Genomic DNA, 19,779 nt, shown 5'->3' on the forward strand with positions numbered 1-19,779 from the left:
GGCAAATCCATCAATTCCATTTAAATACATGGTTTGTAAATCAGAACAGTGGAGACCACAACAAACTGACTCTACATCTTCAGTGTTGCATTCAAGGCACACGCAAAAAAGTTGTAGATACAAGTATCTCACTGGGACTAAGGATCAAAAGTACTTTCTGACTGGAAAAGACTTCTGTGTCATTCACTGAAGTGCTGATTGTGCACATGAAGCCACAGGATGAATTATTTCATCACAGAGACTATTTATGATCTCTGACCTTAACAAAATGTGATGTGAAACAACCTTTTTGCTGTATTTGGATATTTGTGATTGCACAACATAACAGATTTAATGACGGTGAAATAGAGCTGAACAGATATCTAGTTTAAGGGTTTTCATTGCTTTTATTTACCACTACAAGATTCCAGTTTGCACCAGCTCCAAACAACAATTTATATTTACAATTTAATTTGGCAGACGCTTTTATCCAAAGTGTCTTACATCTGACAGTAGATCACATTCATACACCAATGGCGACAGAGCTGCCATGCAAGGTGCCTGCCTGCCATTGGGAGGAACTTCAGGTTCAGTGTCTTGCAAAGGACACTTCGACTGTGGACGGGCAACGGATCGAACCACCAACCTTGTGATTAGAGGACAACCTGCTCGACCACCTGTGCCACAGCCGCCCAATTCAGTCACAATGCAAAGGTGAAGGGTCCCAATATCTTAAATTCAACTGACTTGAATTAAACTGTAACTTTTGTAGCAACAAATCAGAATACATGTGTATCACCTCAGGTCTAAACTCAACTCAAATTAAGATTTGCCATTTTTGTGTGGGTTCAACGGAATCTGGGCTAACTGTTGTGTTGACATCCAATAACATCAAACAGACTGCAATACATATATATTTTTAAACTGAGTATTGATTGTACATATTTTGAAAAATATCATTGATTGGTTGGATTTTGGAGCCACTCAAGTCTGGGAAAGTATTTTTTTCTTGATCCTACTTAGCTTAAGTACAATAATATCTCTATCTTTAGTGCTAAAACACACTTTCATGCAATATTTCTTCATTTTCATCGAGTTCTCATATTTTCCATTTCACTGCAAAGCAAACTGCTTTGGGTTCAGGAAGATGTCATCCAGCGAGTTTCAAGACGAATGTTGCTAATTTCAATTATTCCTACGCACCTTAAACGCGGCGCTACAATCTATTGTTCACTCCCTTCCCTAAGCCCCGCCCACGCCCCGAGTGGACGCTGCGATTGGCTGAATCTGTGTGCGGTGCCGTCATCGCTCGGAGCGCCCATTCATCTCTGCACTTGGGCGTTGGACTCCGCATCTTATTAGCAACAAGGGAAATTTCTCCATTTTGCAGCCTGTCTACGGCGACACGACCACCAATCTGGGATTTTATTACTTCTCCTTCACCTGCCAGCCTTTTTCCTGCTATTCTGAAAAATCCTCTTCACTCTTGCTGGACTTTGCTTTTCCATTTTCCCTGTGAACTTTTTCTTTGTGCACACAGAGAGAGAGAGAGAGAGAGAGAGAGAAGCAGAGAGAGAGAGAGAGAGAGAGAGAGAGAGGGGCCAGCAGCGAAGAGCTTTGCGTTTCAACAAAGAGGCTTGTGGGTCTTTGTTCGTTTTTTGGATCGGTTGAGTTTCTTTGTTGGAGCGAAAAGCATGGGAGCGCAATTGACCAAGACAGCTGGAAAGGCTGAAACCGCGGCTGAAAAGCCCGGGGAGGCTGCTGCTTCACCCACCAAGACCAACGGACAGGTAAATGATATTTTAACATCCAGCTCTTTGCATCCATCAGGGGGAGAAGCTGGTCGTTGTGGAGGCGGCTGCGCTCTGAGGGCGCAATCCGTGCGTAATTGTGGATAGATTGAATGGAGATCCGCGGTACGAGATCAAACTAAATGAAAAATGTCGTTTTAAAATTCTGAATAGATTACACTTCATGAGCAACTGTTGATCATTTGATATTTCCATTTTTGTTTTTCATGGAAAACAGGGCGCAATATTGAGGGGGGGTGTTTGGAAGATAACCGGAGAAAATAAGCATTTTGTGAGGAGAAAATCGGTTTGGTTTAGGCTTTCGGTGATAAAGTGAATGAAAAGATTAGAATGAAGTGATTTGTCGAGGGTCTGGTTGGTGATTTCGCTTCAACTGGTGATTTTAGGATGATAATGAGCTGCTTAAGCGCAATTTGGAAGTTGCTGAATAAGACAAGATGCACGACGGCCAACAAAGGCAGTGTGCGCTCGGAGCACCACGCCTTTTGTTACAGATGCTCGACTAGAAAGAGGAGATGGCAGCCTGCTATCACACAGGAGGGGAGAAGACAGAGGTTTGGGAGCCAGCGGTGCGCCCCGGAGAGAAACGGGCTGCTGCTGCTCTTATAGTCGCTCCTTTTCTTAAGAGTTTGGATTTGTGGAGAAGCAGGAAGGCGACAAAAAATCTGAACCTGGTTTAGTTGTTCTATATATTTAGGAAATGCATCTGAACTCTGCTCTCAGTGATCTTCGGAACTAATGAGCATCTGCTGTTTTAATGAGCAGCTGCTTTGCTTCGGAGCGGCCAGGCACCGACCCCTTGCGATCCATTTGGGGCACTGCGCTCACTGTGGTTCAGGATGTGAATGGAAATCCAGAGCGAGAAGATGTGGAAGCATGTTGCTTTTTTTGTTTGTTTCTTGAGTCGAGTGCATTGCTGTTTTTCTGTGTGTGTGACCATATCCGAGTGTCCCCTCTGTTTGCTGTGGAAAGTAGAAAGTGAGCTCATTCCAAAGTGAGAGTCAGCTTTTGTCGCTGTTGATCTGACGGTGTCTGCTGCCCCTGGTGTCCACCGGTGGCACCGTCCGGATCCTGTGTTGAAACCATGCCAGCTGTGTGCATGGCACTAACAGCCACTGTTTCTCTTTTTAGGAAAACGGACACGTTAAAGCCAACGGGGACGCCTCTCCCGCAGCAGCTGAGAACGGCAAAGAGGAGGTGCAGGCCAACGGCAGCGCCACCGCTGAGGAGGCCCCCAAGGAGGAGGCAGAGAAGGCCGAGGCTGCCCCTGCTGAGAAGGAGGCTGCAGATGGGGAGAAGGTAGAGGCGGCGTCTCCTGCTCCTGCCGAGGGAGAGGCTGCAGCAAAGGCCGAGGACGGCGCCACACCTTCCACCAGCAACGAGACCCCCAAGAAGAAGAAGAAGAGATTCTCCTTCAAGAAGTCGTTCAAGCTCAGCGGCTTTTCCTTCAAGAAGACCAAAAAGGAGACAGGCGATGGTGCCGAGAATGAGGAGGGCGCCGCTGCTGCAGCACCCACAGAGGAGGCCAAGGCCGAGGGCGCAGAGGAAGCACCGGCTGCTGCTGCTGGTGAGGAGGCCAAGCCCACCGAGGGGGAGGCTGCACCTGCTGCAGAGCAGGCCAAGGAGGAGGTAGAGGCCAAGCCAGAGGAGGCGGCAGCAGCAGCACCAGCGGCAGAGAAACCTGCCGAGGAGGTCAAGGAGGCTTCAGCCGCAGAGGAGCCAAAGGCTGAGGAGAAGCCGGCCGAGCCCGCGGCCGAGGAGGCGCCCAAAACAGAGGAGGCTGCCCCAGCCTCACAGGAGGCAGCGTCAGCGGAGGCCCCAGCTGCTGCCACAGAGGCTGCAGAATAAGATCTGAAAGAGGAAGAAATTTTTAAAAAGGAGAGAAAAAGATAATCAAAGAACATTTCCCTGTTTGTACGTTGGAGTGATGCCAGTTCCTGGCTTTGAAGAACTTGTCTACAACCAGGGATATTTTAAAGCTTTTCTTTATTTTTTATTTTTGGTTTCCATTCCCCCCTTACACAAAACCCATCTCAGTCCAATGATACTAGCATTCCAACGGGCTAGGGAGGTGGGTGGCTTCAATATGTACAAGTGATTAAATACATCCACACTCTGCCATATATTTTTACATCAGTATTAAGTTTTTTTTTTTTTTTTTTTAATTTTTATACAAAATGTAAACAAAATAGTATGGACATGCCCATGGTATGAAGGAGGCGGGGGTTGAGCTGTAAATGAAGGGTGACAGAGGGGTGAGTTCAGGGAGGGCAAAGGGGGGGAGGGGAGCCTGGGAAATATGCCACAGACTATTATGGAAAAAAAGTAGTCTTAAAAAACAAACAAACTATGAGACCAACATCTATACACACCATACGGTTTACAACACTAAGTCATTTTTACAAGAAGACGACAACGAGTCCCAGAGTTAGATTTTTAGGAAGTCATATAAACTCATAGGAGCTTTTCACTTCTCATTAGCTGTACCAGTCGGTGATTCAGTAGAAATACAAGTTGTATAGGCTTTATTGTTTATTGTTGATTTTATGACCTTAATAAAAATGTAAGTATGTATAGGCGAGGTGTTTTTAACTGTGATTATTGTACAAAATGAAATCTTGATCTCAAGAAGCACATGAAGTTTGCAGCTCTTTTTTCCACCCGCTCATTTTTGTAAGATACCAACACAAACACACACACAGACAAACGAGAAAAGAAAAAAAAAGTCATCCTGGAAGACCTTCTTAAGCAATTTTGAACTCAACAACCAAGCTGTGATAAGTGGAATGGTTAACTGTTTATATACTGTGGTATGTTTTTTGATTCCAGCAGGCAGTTCTTTTACCAGTGGTCTTTGACTAAATTTAAGGAATCTATCAGATGCAAATGTTTGTGTAGCATCTTGTCTCTCTCTCTCTATCTCTCTCTCTTTTTCCTTTTGTAAATACTGGAGAAGCTTTGACCAATTTGACTTAGAGATGGAATGTAACTTTGCTTACAAAACAATTGCTATTAAACTCCTCTGCTTAAGGTGTTCTAATTTTCTGTGAGCACACTAAAAGCAAAAATAAATGTGAATAAAATTTGAGCTGCATCTGTCATTATTTGTGTATTTTACAGAGTAGCTGCAAATGTGGTTTGATTTGGTCTCTGCCTTCAAGACCAAACTCAGGGTAAAATCATGTATTTTAACCCATACAAACAAATATAAGAGCATGTAAAGGAAAATCAGGAAACGGGTTGCATGAAAGCTTAACATGAATCCCAACTACGTGGCCAAAAGTATGCAGACACCCGAACACAGCGCCCATATTTGCTAGTTGTCATTCTAAAGCCACATTCACTGATGTGCTGCTTGGGGTTTTTTTTTTTAACCAGAACCTGGCTGCGGAGACTGCCTTTGGATGGGGTTGAGGTCAGGGCTTTGTGCAGAATAGTGAGGTTCTTCCACAGCAAACTGGGAAAACCATCTATTTATGGTTGCACAGAAAGGGGACAAATACAAACCACCGACTCAGAACTAAAGCAACACTTTTGTCTAAAATAAGTGTGATGTAACATTGCAATTAAAGATGTGATGATAAACAGCCCAGATGCACCCAAAAGTATACAGATGTTATTTCATACTGATTGATATTAGGCTTTAAATGGATTGTTGCATTTTTAGTTGTCTGTGCCTTCAAGACAAAATCGAGGGTGCAAAACATTTATTTTGACTCAAACATGGATTAAAGCTTCAATTTAATTCACTCTGCATAGCCAAAATTAAGTGGAAACACTAACATAGCTCCCAAACGTGATAACTGTAATAATACTAGTCTGGTTTCAGTGTGCTGGATGAGGTAGAGGCCAACACCAGTCAGGTTCTTACACTGCAAAATAGAAAAACAAATGTTTTTATGTAGGTGGCTTGTGCACACGGGCAGCCATGTTGGGACAAACATGGGAGATCAGTGTTGTCCATCTGTATGACGTAGCATTGGAAGTGATGCACGAAAGCATGCTTGCAACACGGGCATTTGCTGCACAGTCAAACTTTTATTTACAGGAGCAAAGTGGATTGTGATGGTCCCTTTACATCCTCCTCCTCTCATTACATGTCATCTGCTGCCAAGCATGACTCATCCTCAGTGATAACAGGTTTGGAAAGGAGGGAGTTTCCTCTTTTGTAAGAGAATTGAGTCCAGTTTTTTTTTTTCACCCTGACTGCCAGATGGGACCAAAACAAAGCTTTGTTTCATGCTGAGCAATGTATAAAACAGACTGGGATGCATATGCTTCATGGGTACAACACACAGCAGACACAACGTGAGCCTGTCAAGCAAACAATCAGTCATAGAAGCTCAGGTAGAAAGGAGAGATTTCACAAGTCAGCTTTCAAATCTGCCACCGTGGAGCCACAAGTGTGAGCTAAGAAATCCCAGTCACTGAATTCAAATCCTTCAATGTCACTTTTCCGACATTTCTTAACATCATCCTACCTGAGTCATGGCTGCTGTTCATCATGTGTGGCTTCCAGGTTGACTGAGCAGAAATATCAGCAGGTAGAAAGAACAAGCATTAAGCTGAAGGCTACAACTAAAGGTTGTTTTGACTGGTTAGGTTAGCGCATAGTTTGTGCATGTTTTTAGCCCGGAGCTTTTCTGGGGAGCCCTTCACGAGGCCGCCTGATGCGCAGACCGGACTCCATTGAAAATTCCCGCAATTCTACATTTGTTCGCAAGCTACAAGAAAAAAACATTTCACATATGTCCGAACTTATGACACGAGCAATTCGTTTAGCGATAGTTGTTAATTCGGCACATCTTAAACTTACGAAAAAGGCATAACCTTAATTAAATTTCGGTCTGCCTCCATCTGAACAGTGATGGTGGACGCGAAAACCAAGAGCATTCAGCCCAATAAATCTAATTTTATCACATTTTAGTAGTCCCCAATGGGGTTTTCTGTATGCCGAATTAACCACAAGAAGATATTCACGCTGGAAGTACCTTAAATTACGATGATGATGCTGTTAGCTCGTTAACTAGTTACCTTACCTTTCAGTTTGTGCATGCCTGTACGGGCTGCTTGCTACACAGAGCAGACTCCATTCAGAACTCCCAATAGGTTAAAGTTTGTTTCTTAGCCACGTAGACAATATCCGTGACACAGCTTCACAAACGGATATTTGCAAATAAACAGGGCTTACCTATCATTCGGCGTATCTGAAACGGATAAAGAAGCCGTAACTTGAGGCCATTTTTAATATTTATACGCTTGTTCCTCCGAGATCTGTCTCCGTCACACCAGCGATGGTGGACGGTCTAACCGATAAATGCCATTTGAGAGGTCATTGCTTGGCTTTTCGCTTGCCGAATTAACCATGATTTAATATTGGTGTTGGATATTATTTATATTGTGCTTTAAATTATACTTAGGGTGATTAAAAAACAAAATACCAGCACATTAATATATGCTAACACGCTTCTTTCCACCTGCGTCTGTTTATGTTGAGACGCCATGTGTTGGCTCACAGCGCCCCCGTGTGGCTCAACACATTTATTACACAAAAGCGACACAATCTCAAGGAAACGGTATAAAAACTTTTTATTGACAAATGCAAAATATTAAAAAAAAAAAATAAAAATACCCTAGACATCATTGTGGGTTCATCCACTGATTCACCCAGTTTTTAAATCTAAAAACCAAAAACACACTGATGTTTCCTTCAGAAGATCAAGCACATTGGAATCACATAAGGAGCATCAAAGGAATGTAATCCGGCAACTTCAAGTGGTAGATTCAAGAAAACCACGGACGCACAACACAAGCGGGCAATTCACAAGAGATTTACAAGTAGAAAACGGAGAGTCGTAATAAATATAATGCTTCTGGCTGCGTTTCAGTGAAGAGTCGGATCCTGGAGGGCGACAGCACCAGTAGAAGTCGGGTGTGGAGGAGAAGGTTTCAGGCACTGCTGGTCTGCTCAGTCTTCACACTGCTGGGAAAATCAGTTCACATCAGTCAAATCAAACATCTGAAATGTATTCCCAATGCAATGATTACACAACAATAACATCGATCCAACAGCTACTGTACGTTGTAATAGTAAACACAACATACCATCCTAAAAAAAAGATCAACATTCATATAAGTTTGCACTCGCTGTGGTCACCTTGTTGCTACAAAGTCTGCCTTTACATGCAGCAGGTGGGAGATTTCCTCGTCTCCTCATGCCAACTGGATGGGTATCCAAGTTTTTTCTTTAATTGCAATACCTCATTTTCATTTTAAATATATTGTTTGATATACTTTAACCACAAATCATGTATTTAGTTCAGATCATTTTGATGGACAGGCCAATACACCTGTTGCATTGTGATCCTTACACAAGATTGAAACAGTTACTATTTAGATACAATTTTGCACAAAAGACTTTCAAAATGTCATTACAGAAGTCATGTGTGACAAGCTACAGCTGTAGCGGGATCTATTTACTTTAAACATTTTAACTGTGCAAATCAAGCAACAGTTGTAGAACTTGGATGTGTTACTTTTCCCCTTTGGCCTCCAGTAGGTTACGATCTTTAAATGTACGTAGTATTTCAAGTACTGGATAATGAGCAAATCATACTAACAGAATACTGCAAGTGAAACAAAATGCTTCATTAGCTGCAGGCTACATATAGCTGAACATGTATTGAAATTACTGTGATGAACTACAGCAATAACAGATCTATGAAATAACCTGTGAAAATGAAATTCCCTAAATAAAAAACATTCATTAATCCTGACACACATGAAACGTTATGTATCTTAACTGAACACATAAAGGCTTTTTCCTACCATGATGGAATGCAGCACCTAAGAAAACAATTGGAAAATACAATGTAGAGAGTTCTTTACCGCTTTCGTCTTATATTTGGCGACTAGCCAATTACAGATATTCATTTGAAATGGAGAGATTATAAGTTATAGTGAGTATTTTAGAGATAATCAGCCATAGAAGAAGTGTTTGATCGGCCCAGTTTTATTTCTAATTACCAAAACATATGTGCAACATGTTTCGCTCCCGTGGAGTAAATACACTTATGCAAGTGTAAACAAGGTCAACAGAGTCCTCCACACATCTTTACTGCAGAATCAAAGAGAGTCCAGAAATCGTCAACTGTCTGATGAATGGATTCAAAGAGACAAATCGACTACAGTAACAGGTGATCTGACAGCAGCAGAAATCTAAGTATGTAGACAAACACTGTCGCACAGTCAAAGAGCTTTTGGGAGGATGAGAAAGGTACAGAAATATATAAAGCTGGGAGCTTTTGTCACATTTATCTATAGACTGTGAGCATATGGCTATTTCCCAGAGGCAGTGTGTACCAGTGTAAACTAAATTCATATCAAACCTGCAAAACTGCTGATTTGTTAATTTTTGGCCAACACTAGTTAGTTAAAGCTGTAAACTTGTACACATAAATGAACTTCTGTTACACTCAATCCCTTGCCAAATAAGTTCAAACAATGCTGATGACGCCCATCAATGCCAGGTAAATCTGTCTGCATTTTGAAGTACACAAGAGTTTTTAAAGCGCTTTCTGTGGAAACAATCCCAAGCTGGTGTACTGGTATAGCGGCAACGGTTGGTTTACCAGAGCTGAAACGGCAGCAACGGAGACAAAGTAGAGCTACAGCAACTAAGAGTCTAAGACGGAAAAACCAGGAGAGTCCGAGAAAAGTTTCTGATGCTTCCAATCAAAGAGGAACTCAGACTGCAGTCTAAAACGCAAAGAACTGACAGACGTGTCATGAGCAAATCGACAGTGTTTGTGTATTTACTCTAACAAAGGGGAGACAAAAGTTTCACACTGACTTGTGAACTGATTCTTTTTAAAAAATTTGTCCAATTATGGTATCCATGATAAAGATGATGATGAAACGATGAACGCTTTAATGCTCCAACTTTCCACTTTGTTTCTGAACACATGTAAAAAGTTGTTTGGAAGCATATATAAAACAAATAAACCAGTTTTCGACATTTCCAGGAACTTGGTTTTTAGGTTGACAGAAAGTATGACTGCAGAAGATCCTGCAGTCGGTCTAGTAGATGTTAAAGTATGATACTACTGATGAAACGCATTCAGTCCCTGGATGTTAAAAGCAGGTGAGACAATTCACGATGTCAACACTGAATAAATAAAATCAGCTGTTAGTCAAAAATTAACAAACAAGATGTGTCACCTTTTTGAGTCAGTCTTCTCAGGGCTGATGTCCTTCGTCTTCTCTTCTTCTTTTATATCTAGAGGGGAAAAAAGAGCCTTTAACTCACATCCAGGATCATCGAATCAATGGTGACAAAGAGCTGAGTGTCCAGGTTCACATTAACCAACCGGCTTTCTTCTCCTCTCCTTCCTTCTTGTCCTCGTCCACTTTGGGTCGCTTGACTCCCTTCTTGTGATTGGCTGTGTTCCTCCGGCCTCCGTCCCCCTCGTCCTCGGAGTCGGAGAACTCTTCGTCACAGGCTATCCTCTTATCTGTGGCGCGGACTGCAATCGCACAACAAAGTGCTATCATGAGTAAAACATCCTATGGACAGCCTGGAGATACACTCTGATGCCCAAGGACACACTCAGAAGATCTGTGGTTGAAGGGAACATGACAACCCAGATCCTAAGTCTTACCTCTGCTAACTTTTTAGCAGGTAATTGTTGCTTGTCAGTTGCTAACAGGAATGTAACGCTGTCATGTTGAAATAGAAGCAAGCTTTTCCACACTAATGTTTACTGCCTACAAAATAAGGGATGTTGGGTGAAAGTGGTCGTCAGTCTTACTGGACAAGCGTTTGTCAGGATCCTCCGTGTCCTCGTCCACCGTGTCGTCTGGGATGGCGTCCTCGGGGATGGCCTGCATCTGGACTCCAGGAGCGTGAGGCAGCATCCGCAGGTTCTCAAACAGCCGCTGCCTGAAGAGACACATACATATAGTTAGTGCATATTAACCTGCGTTGCATATTCTTCAACACTAAACTTTATTGGTCCAGCACCTTTCGTAGAGACGAGAGCAACTCATGAGGTTAAAAAGTTACTGTGGCTTCAACTGCATTACATTTTCTTTATCAGTCCCTTAATCACTCTACTAATAAAGCACTTTTCATACAGCTGAGAGCAATTCAAAGTGCTTTACAGATGGCTGACAGGCTAATAACAAGACCCTTCAGCTGTAAAAGTAATCAGAAAACTAATGGTAAAGGATTCCAAAGGACACAAGAAATAAAAATGGTGGATAATGAATCATTAAACCAGTTTTAAGAATAAAGAAACAAACACAAACTAAAGATTATAGAATAAGGTAACGATAGACAAAAGACTGTCAAATACAACTAAGAAGAGGAAATAGAACTTTTTAAAACATTCATAAAATAAAATGTTTGTGCTTACTGTATTTTCTTATGCAGAGATAGTTTTTATTTCCAAAATAAAAAAAAAACCTCATTGATGCATATCCACCTACAGTCACCAACACTTATCTACAGCGTCCAGGTCAAGTTTTACTACGTAGTTGCTTTGTTTAACTTTATATATTCAGAAATTGTGATTGAGAACTACACCTGTTTTACATTACAGACCCGAGAACCAACTAGAATAGGAAAAACTGAGCTGTGAAACTGTCAGAGCCAGTCCCCTCTGTGATCTGGTGTTTTGGTGACTAACTCCGAACTCAGCTCGACACCGTCAATATCCAGGCAGCTTAGGTAGAAGGCGTTCTAAATGACGACACGGGTATTCTGAAGCTTACTAGACGCCAGCGATTACCATCCAACCTCTGACAGATGTCTGCAGTAATGAATCCAATTGCACTGTGATAAGGAGTGTAGGCAGCAGCAGCATACAGACTATCCCCATAATCCAATTTAGACAGAATGTTTCTCTTTCCAAAGGAGAAACGAGCTGCTGTTTGGCTATAAAATCCAGATGTTCAACACAAGTTTTTTAGTGCAATCTGCCGTCTCACCAGACTTCAAGTATTTATAATGCTGATGATATAAATGTAACCATATGTTTGCATCTTTGTTGACGACAATCGTTCCTTACACTGCTGAACTACATTGTACTTTGGTTATGTGCTATATTTTACATACTTGATCTTGTCCATGTACTCCTGCGTGTTCTGGTTGGTCATGTTTGAGGGGCTGATGTGCAGCTTGAAGTCGGGACCAAAGTACTCAAAGTAGTCGTTGTACGGCAGCTCTGCAATAGAAACATCATCGGAAAGAGTAAGCAAACCGTAACAAAGTGAGTTGAGATGAACACAGCTGGAGAAGATTTACACTCTGGAGATAAAACTAAGTGTCAAATTATCAGTCGTTTGGAATGAAAAAGCAGCACTAACACACCTGTTAATATGATTTACTGAGGCTTTATAACCTGCGCTGATCCTCACTGAAGGCAGGATGAATTGAAATGAGTCGGGAGTTCAGTTAATGTCCTGAAATCCCATTAAGAGAACTGCTGGCCCATTCGACAGCCTCTGATTACATCCCCCTCTCTTTATGTTGCACACACTCAGTGGAACAGACAGTCTGCTGATTCAGCTCCCTGTGAGGAAAGGTAGGAAGCAGGCCGGTCTTTTCCAGAGGTGAAGTCATATAACATTAACCAGATACCTCATCACCTCCCACCCTCCATCTACCCAAGGCTGCACACACACAGGCGCGCGTTATACGTTAAATTATCGGCTTCACTGTTTGAAATGCTCCACCTGTTCTACACCAGGAAGTGGTCCACTGAATATCAAACACTGATGATCATTTTAAAAGGTCAGGAGTTAAAAACTTTTTACTCATTTCCATATAGTGGTAATGCTACTATGCAAATGAGACGTACAAGGAATGCATCGTTTAAATTCAATGGTTCCAAACTGGCTGACTTGACTGTTAATACTGTTTTGTTCTGTAAATTAACATTTCCACGTCAAGAAAAGACGTAGTGTGTTACGCTCAGGGCCTTATGTACACCTATGCCAGGTTCAGATTAAATGATACCAGCCCAAAGATTACTCATGGCATTGGGACCAATTATGGGCAACTGGCACAACAGTTAACGGTTTTACCACATGTAGGGTATTATGGTCGACGACGAAAAAGACAAAAATGCTCCTCTAAAGCCTGGGAAGTAAAGCGTTTCCCTATCAGGCTCCTAAACCAACAAGGTTCAGATTTGCTTCTCTGGCAGCAACTGTCTAGCTTCACAACAACATGACGCCACCAATGCTATTTTTGCCATTATTACAATCCTGGACCGTTGCACTTTTTCTCGAAAACGTTCTGGCTTGTACACAAATTCCATCTGCAAGTCCCTGCTGCAGGTTGGTGGCTGTGTTCAGACGCTCTGCTCCTTCTTATCATCCCACCTCCTCATCCTCAGACTCATTTGACTGGAAGAGCACCTAAGCTTAGGTGAAATCCAGCCACATCAATCATCTTCTCATCTGTTTAAAAGCGCTGTCTAGCTGTCATTTGGTGGCAGCTGGTTTGTGTGGCTGACAGATTGCCCACGCGTCTCTTTGTTTGCTACACTGGTTTACTATTCTGTGAGACTTCTCGTCTTCTGGCAGGAGGTTGGGTTAGTTTTAGAGCATTTTCTTTGATTTGGGAGAAGATGTAGTTTGGAAAAGTGTTGGGGTTGCTTCTCACATTTGCATCCTCTATTTTGGATAGAGTGTGCTAGCAAGGCTGAGCAGGACTTGAGTAGAAGCTTTTATTTTATTATCACAGATTAGGTAAGTGGGGTCCTAACTCCTTGTAGAAGTCCTCCTTTAATTTATATTGATTTATTCTTTGAGTAGCATTCTCTACTCTCAGTTCCTTCTTCTGTATAATCTCTGTTTCATTTTTGTTTGCGACCTACTTTTGGTGGTTTATGATTTGATTGGTTCATTTGTTTCCCATAGCGAGCTGGGTGATAACAGCATTCATTAATGAGAGACGAACCGTCAGGGATGTCTGTGTCCAGAGCCACGGCCGTCTCGTAGGTCCAGCACCGGGCCACGTTGCGGATGGTGTACCCTCCTCCACCCAGCATGAGCAGCGGGAGGTTGAAGGACTTCATGTACTCCACACACTTGGCGTGCCCTGGTGGGAACGAGAAGCACAATTCAACACTCGCTGTATGATTTATGACCCCCATTCATCATTCATATAGTATCATGTACTGTGTATCTGTACCACGGATGGTGAGGTTAAAGCAGCCGAGGCGGTCTCCTGAGAGAGAGTCTGCACCGCACTGAAGAACTACAGCGCTGGGCTGGTACATCTCCATCACTTTGGCCATCACCTGCAGAACCAAAGCAGAAAATCACACTCAGCAGTCAGTACCACTGCTGTCAGTTCACTGACATTCTACTGTACTGGCCCATGTCCAGTGTGACATCTAGATAATCCCTAAAACTGAAAAAAAAACAACAACTACCAGCTATTGGTACAGTCACAATGTGAGTTTTTTGTGTTACCTAATGAAGCTCTAAAGAAGATTTGAATAAATATCTACATGCTTTTCAGTCCCATAAGTGTGTCCCTGTGTTAGTATCAGAGCCATTATGCTCTGTCAGAACTGCTTGTCAGCTGCTTGGTTGGATTTTTTTTTTTTGGAACCTCTGAAAGCTGTATTTATAGATTTTCTGGCCCATTAGAGGCAGCAGATAAACCTGGCAATACAATGTCTGACATAAAGTTATTATTGTGAACACGTGAGTGGACAGTTGTCCACGTCTAGCAAATTTGGAGAAACACTCGCATTTATTTGGATTCTGTGATTCTACATCCCTTGTGAATGGAAATCCAATATTCACTCTCCTTTTAGCTCTGTTTTTGGCCTCCTCCATCTATTAAGTAAAATTTGGCTCTAGCCATCCACTGCTTCAGTATGTTTCCTGGTTGATTGCTCATTTTGACTGTCTGCTATGTGGTGCTGAGCAGATGTTGCACAGTGGCCTTAATAGGGCCTGTTGGTCAAGAGCTTCCTGTTGCTGCTGGAAATAGAAGCTGAATTTGTGTACCAGAAATGAAAACAGTGAGCTAAAAGATGCTCTGTTAGTGGAGACACAATAACTGTCTCTGGTTTTCTTGTGACAATATCTTTAAATAGCAGACAGTGCAGTTGCTCATTGTTGAAATAATAGTGCACCTTTAAGTCGCCAGACTAAGCCTACATGTAACTATAACTATATAATATAAAGTGCAAATGGTAATGTCCAGCAAAAGTGATAGTCAAGGTCATTCAGGTATGAAACAGTTTCCTGGTATAAGCTTTTGACCGAACATGACAGATGTCTACGATGAGAAATGTATAAACCAGCTTCTGTGCATTTTGAAAAGGTCGAAAATACTTGCAGTGGAATATTAAAAGAAGTTTCAACATATTTGTGATCACCGTTTATACTCACAGGCTTGAAGATTTGCTCGTATGACTCATCATCAATGCCATCCCGCAGTGGGAAGTTGACAGCGTAATATTTGCCTTTTCCAGCTCCAATATCCTGTAGTAGAACACAGAGAATCAGATCACTGAATAATGCAACAGAACACGCAGGCTTCATCAGTTCATGAATCCAAATGTTGGCTGCAGCAAATCAACAAGACCACTGCGCATTTTTATGAATAAAAAAAATATCAACCAATATTCAAACACATTCAAAATGGTTTGTTTTATAACCATTAAATTATCTCCTTCTACCTCAATGCATTAGAATTCCCCACTTGAACAATCTGATGTTTGTCTGTTTACATTTAGTAATTATGACTTCTACAAGTAACTGAACGAGGAAAAAGGCCAAGGCTCACCCTGAGGTCTCCAGTTCCAGGGAAGTACTCCCCATATTTATGGAAGGAAACAGTCATGACTCTGTCTGTGGTGTAGAAGGCCTCCTCCACTCCATCTCCATGGTGGATGTCTATGTCAATGTACAGCACCCTCTGGTGGTACCTGGGAAAAAGGGACACCAAAGACAGAGCTGGGAAAAGTGCAAAAAACACAAAGTGTAGTCAACTCTGAAGAGAAATAAGCTGCAATCAGGACTGAACGACTATGTCTCTGCTCTGACGTAGAATGGTATTTTGCCAACATGCCTTTTAGTGCATTTTAATACACATGGATGGCAATTAAAAAGGAAAACTCTCTCACTTGAGTAGCTCCAGGATGGCCAGCACAATGTCGTTGACGTAGCAGAACCCAGAGGCTTCAGACTTCTTTGCGTGGTGGAGTCCTCCTGCCCAGTTCACTGCGATGTCCGTCTGTTGTCGGTTGAGTTTCACAGAACCAGCTGTGCACAACCAAAAACATGTTGGATTTGCTTTCATTTAAAGAAATACACAAGATGAGTTGTCAGACTCTGGTAAGTTGATGATATGTCTGTAATTGCAAACACTGTACAAAGATGAGACTTTAAACAGCTTGTTTTTGCTGTGTGGAGTCCAGCCAACTGCAGGTGAGATTACAAAGTATTTACAGCTTGAGTATTCTGACAGTCGAAGCTGGAGGGTAGCAGTTCTGCAAAAGCAGACTTCCATTCTGAAGGACTTTTAAAGTTAGCCAGCTAGCTAATCAATCATGCTTCCTCATTTAAAGACTGTGAAAACACATTTCCTCATCAGCTTTTTACTGGAAGTAAAGAGTGTCATCCTCCCTGGTTGTATGTAGTGTAAAGATACATATGTCCCTGCACCAGTAAGGACTTAGCAACGGTCGCTATGGGGATGCTTGCTGATGCTGTCTGGCCGCTGTCCACTCACAAAGATCTAAAGAAGCTAATTATTGGCATAAAACTCTTAATGGATTATGACAGACATGAACATTTTTTTATTTTCTTATTTTAACACTGTAGTTTAATTACTTATGATTATTTAATGCTAGAAACATTGATGGCAACACCACATTTTCAGGGGCTTTAACCTTTCATATCAGATATTTTTCTCACAAGCTATATAAAAATGTTGGCTGTAACACAGTGATGAAAAAAATCTGTAGCGTGCCAGCTTTGGTAAAAACATCGGGATGTGAAATGGATGTGGCCAGAATGTCATGAAACATGGCAGACTTTTCCGCCGACAGCACAAAGACATGCAGGTGAGGTGAGGCAGGGACTTTGAACTGCCCATAAAAGACATGTGTGACCCATTTCTAACTTGTACTAACATGTGATCTGCATCTGGATAATGATATCTGGTCCACTGGTATTTGCTCTCTTGATATCTTTATAGTGGCCACATTTAGAAGCAACTGAGCCAGTCTCAGTATGTAAATTAGTTGGGCTGACTTGTCAACAACCACAAAGCATCCACATCAAACGAAGCACCATTGCTGTATTTGGTTCCATTGCAGAGCTAACTTTACTGCTGCTGCTGCTACTGCCTGTAACTTTTTGACCTTTTTGCCACGCTTGCTTGAGTTTGACACAAGAGATGTGGTCAGGCGCTCGGCAGGTATATTTCAAACAAAGTCTTCAAACTTTTATCTGTGTAATTCGTCTCCTTCTAACTTACCAGCAGAGCCACCGGCGGACAGTTGGCAGAATTCAAACAAGCCATCAAACACAGGACAGTCCTCCCCGACGTTGACTGCAAGATGACACCAACAACAAATAATTACTTTCAAACTATGACAATGAAAAAAGCAGGAACAATAGCTTGTTTTGAGCGTTCAAAATTCCTACTGGACAACATTCAATGCCTTTTCTTACTAAAAAAGGGTGTTTCCACAACCTAAAGTTTTAATGTTTCCAGATTTGACTGAGTGTTTTTGCAGCTCAGGTAATTCAAATAGAGCAGCATAGCAATTAGTTTCAGTAAAAGCAATAAAAATAGGATCACTGGGGAGCTCCTCGAACTTTTTAAGACACATTTCAATCGTCTTTCATTTCCCAAAGAAGCCATGACAACTTACACCGCTGCATTTGCTTGCTGAACTCAGACATGTTGTCTGGCCGTATGGATCGTAGGAACTTGATGTAGTCATCACTGTGGTATTTTGTCATCTCATCTGCAGTGGCTTTGTGTGGTCTCTGAAAAACAAAAGAAAAAAAGTTAGGTGGACACTGGGACACATAAGGTCAAACGATATGGTTAAGTAACTTAAAGTTGTTGGAAACATACGTAGATCTCCATTTTCCTGTACAGTCCATAGTTCAGAAGCAGGTTGTGAGTCATCCGGATGCGATGCGGTTTCATGGGGTGTCCTTGTCCGTAGTAATAATTTCCTATGTCACCTGCAAAGACAATTGGTTGAAGTTATATAACAAAATTCCAGCACTGATAATAAAAACAATAATTAACACAAAACAATTGACTGTACAAAAAATGGGAATGTGACATTTCAAGGGGCAACTGGTGAAATAATGGCAGCATTATTTACTTCAGCTTAAGGAGAAAGAACAGAAATGAAACATATCCTGTCACAACTTATGGAGACCAAAAACTATGGATGTAAGGGTACACGCGAGGCACGAACGCTGGGGTCCGACTGACAGTTTTACAGTGTATCTGGGATTTATACTGTTGCTTCAACAGTTTTACAAATCCATGCATCCTCCTTGTGTGACAGCCATGCTGTTGATGGTATCTCATGAGGTAATACTCACATAATCACACGTGTACAATCTATTACACAGTAAACATTGAATTCAAGCTTTATAAATTTATATCGCAAATCAAATCGCAGTATCTGACAGAAAGCTTGCACTTAAAAATATTTTCCCAAAATCACTTAGCCCTAAAACAATAATTGGCTTACATATGTTCAACTGGTTTGTTGTCACTGGTGAAAAATACACATAAGCCATATCAAATACAATATGGCAGCTGCTGTTCATTCATTACAACATCAAGAAGAAAACTGCCTGTAAACAGACCTGTGCCACATGGCTGTCTAGCAGGCCAGATGAATGAAGGACTACGTGCCAACAAACACGCAGCTCTGAGCTCCTGAAAAACTCAATATTAGGTGTATATAAACACTTCTATCCGTGCCAGATCATTGTGATGCCATCAAGTGACTCTTTCTGGCGCTGCTCCACGTTAAATTAACAGGAAAGCCAGCTCAGCAGATACCTTGATTAATTAAGTCCTCATTGACCTGAAGTGCTGAGCGTAAAAATAAAGAATCCTCCGGGGGAGACACCGTTTGTGGGTCAGGACGGTGAAAAAGCTGCTCATCTGGGCTCAAAGAAACGCATTAATTAGGCCCAACGTAGATTGTGGGTGAAATTGGAGTTTCACGACTGAAACTTTAACTTCTGAACTACAGTTACTGCTGATTATTTTCCATTTATTCATTCAGGTTCATAGAAATATCTCGGTGCTTTGTTCCGGGATTCAATTACGGCTCAATGCTAATGAGTGTTGATGGTGTTAGTTAAGCTCTCACTCTTGCTAATTATCGTTCATATTAATGATAGCATTTTTACGTTTCTTCGTTAAATGCAAAGTGCTAAAAAATGTTAGCTACACACGTATGTAACTGTTAACAAACAGGGTGGAAAGAGTTAATACCGTGGAGGCCATTCAAACGATGGTTATTAACGCTAGCGGCGGTTAGCTTAGCTGCTGTTTAACACTATTACATTCACCAGCAGCACCAGCAGCAGGAGCGGAGCTAGCGGCTAACGTTAGCCTGACAGATGCTTCCAGACCACAGGCTCAGGATGTCCCGTACCGTCGTAGTAGTAGCACACCTTCTTCTTGGTCCCACCCGCTGTCGTGTAAGCCATGGTCGCAGCAGCTTCGCTAAATTGAAAAAAGAAAAAAAGAAAAAAGAAAAAAAAAAAGTTGAACGTTTTATATTCCGCAGACGGAGGACCGGATGGACGGCATCGGCACAGGACGGCGGAGGGTTCCTGGTGAATGGGAGGCGCGACGGCACCGGGGAGGAGCAAACCGCGGCGGCCTCTCCGGTGGAGTCAACTTCACTGTCAGCGAAGTAGTAAAACAGAAATACAGTTTAACAGAGCAAAACAAGTAGTA

At 42.0% G+C, this 19,779-nt stretch overlaps 2 protein-coding genes across 3 annotated transcripts; one reads left to right on the forward strand and one right to left on the reverse strand.

Annotated features, from left to right (window-relative positions):
- The first annotated feature begins 1,333 nt into the window (after window positions 1–1,333).
- On the forward strand, window positions 1,334–4,878 carry marcksa (myristoylated alanine-rich protein kinase C substrate a). Its single transcript, XM_008285632.1, has 2 exons — window positions 1,334–1,769; window positions 2,922–4,878. The coding sequence occupies exons 1-2, from the start codon at window positions 1,674–1,676 to the stop codon at window positions 3,636–3,638; spliced, it is 813 nt and encodes a 270-aa protein (XP_008283854.1). The 5' UTR covers window positions 1,334–1,673; the 3' UTR covers window positions 3,639–4,878.
- A 2,484-nt stretch (window positions 4,879–7,362) lies between these two features.
- LOC103360015 (histone deacetylase 2) lies at window positions 7,363–19,655 on the reverse strand. 2 transcript variants are annotated; one of them, XM_008285634.1, is made up of 14 exons: window positions 19,472–19,655; window positions 17,914–18,026; window positions 17,705–17,822; window positions 17,305–17,379; window positions 15,947–16,085; window positions 15,607–15,748; window positions 15,210–15,302; window positions 13,993–14,101; window positions 13,759–13,899; window positions 11,908–12,016; window positions 10,601–10,731; window positions 10,160–10,315; window positions 10,011–10,068; window positions 7,363–7,770 (listed from the first exon to the last, which is right to left on the reverse strand). In XM_008285634.1, exons 1-14 carry the CDS (start codon window positions 19,524–19,526, stop codon window positions 7,740–7,742), a joined length of 1,470 nt encoding a protein of 489 aa, XP_008283856.1. In that variant the 5' UTR covers window positions 19,527–19,655; the 3' UTR covers window positions 7,363–7,739. The 2 variants fall into 2 exon arrangements, with proteins under 2 accessions (XP_008283856.1, XP_008283855.1); XM_008285633.1 differs by having other exon boundaries at window positions 7,363–7,773.
- Window positions 19,656–19,779: the final 124 nt, after the last annotated feature.

The sequence above is a fragment of the Stegastes partitus genome, unplaced genomic scaffold (genome assembly GCF_000690725.1).
Source record: "Stegastes partitus isolate 25-593 unplaced genomic scaffold, Stegastes_partitus-1.0.2 Scaffold411, whole genome shotgun sequence".
In the NCBI taxonomy this organism is placed as follows: domain Eukaryota; kingdom Metazoa; phylum Chordata; class Actinopteri; family Pomacentridae; genus Stegastes; species Stegastes partitus.

Excerpts from the sequence above, each read along its gene's own strand:
- marcksa (XM_008285632.1), top strand. The coding sequence starts at position 1,674 with ATGGGAGCGCAATTGACCAAGACAGCTGGAAAGGCTGAAACCGCGGCT. Across the intron at positions 1,770-2,921 it reads CCACCAAGACCAACGGACAG|GAAAACGGACACGTTAAAGC; the intron begins GTAAATGATATT and ends TTCTCTTTTTAG.
- LOC103360015 (XM_008285633.1), bottom strand. The coding sequence starts at position 19,526 with ATGGCTTACACGACAGCGGGTGGGACCAAGAAGAAGGTGTGCTACTAC. Across the intron at positions 15,749-15,946 it reads GCCATCCTGGAGCTACTCAA|GTACCACCAGAGGGTGCTGT; the intron begins GTGAGAGAGTTT and ends CCTTTTTCCCAG. Across the intron at positions 14,102-15,209 it reads ACGAGCAAATCTTCAAGCCT|GTGATGGCCAAAGTGATGGA; the intron begins GTGAGTATAAAC and ends TTGGTTCTGCAG.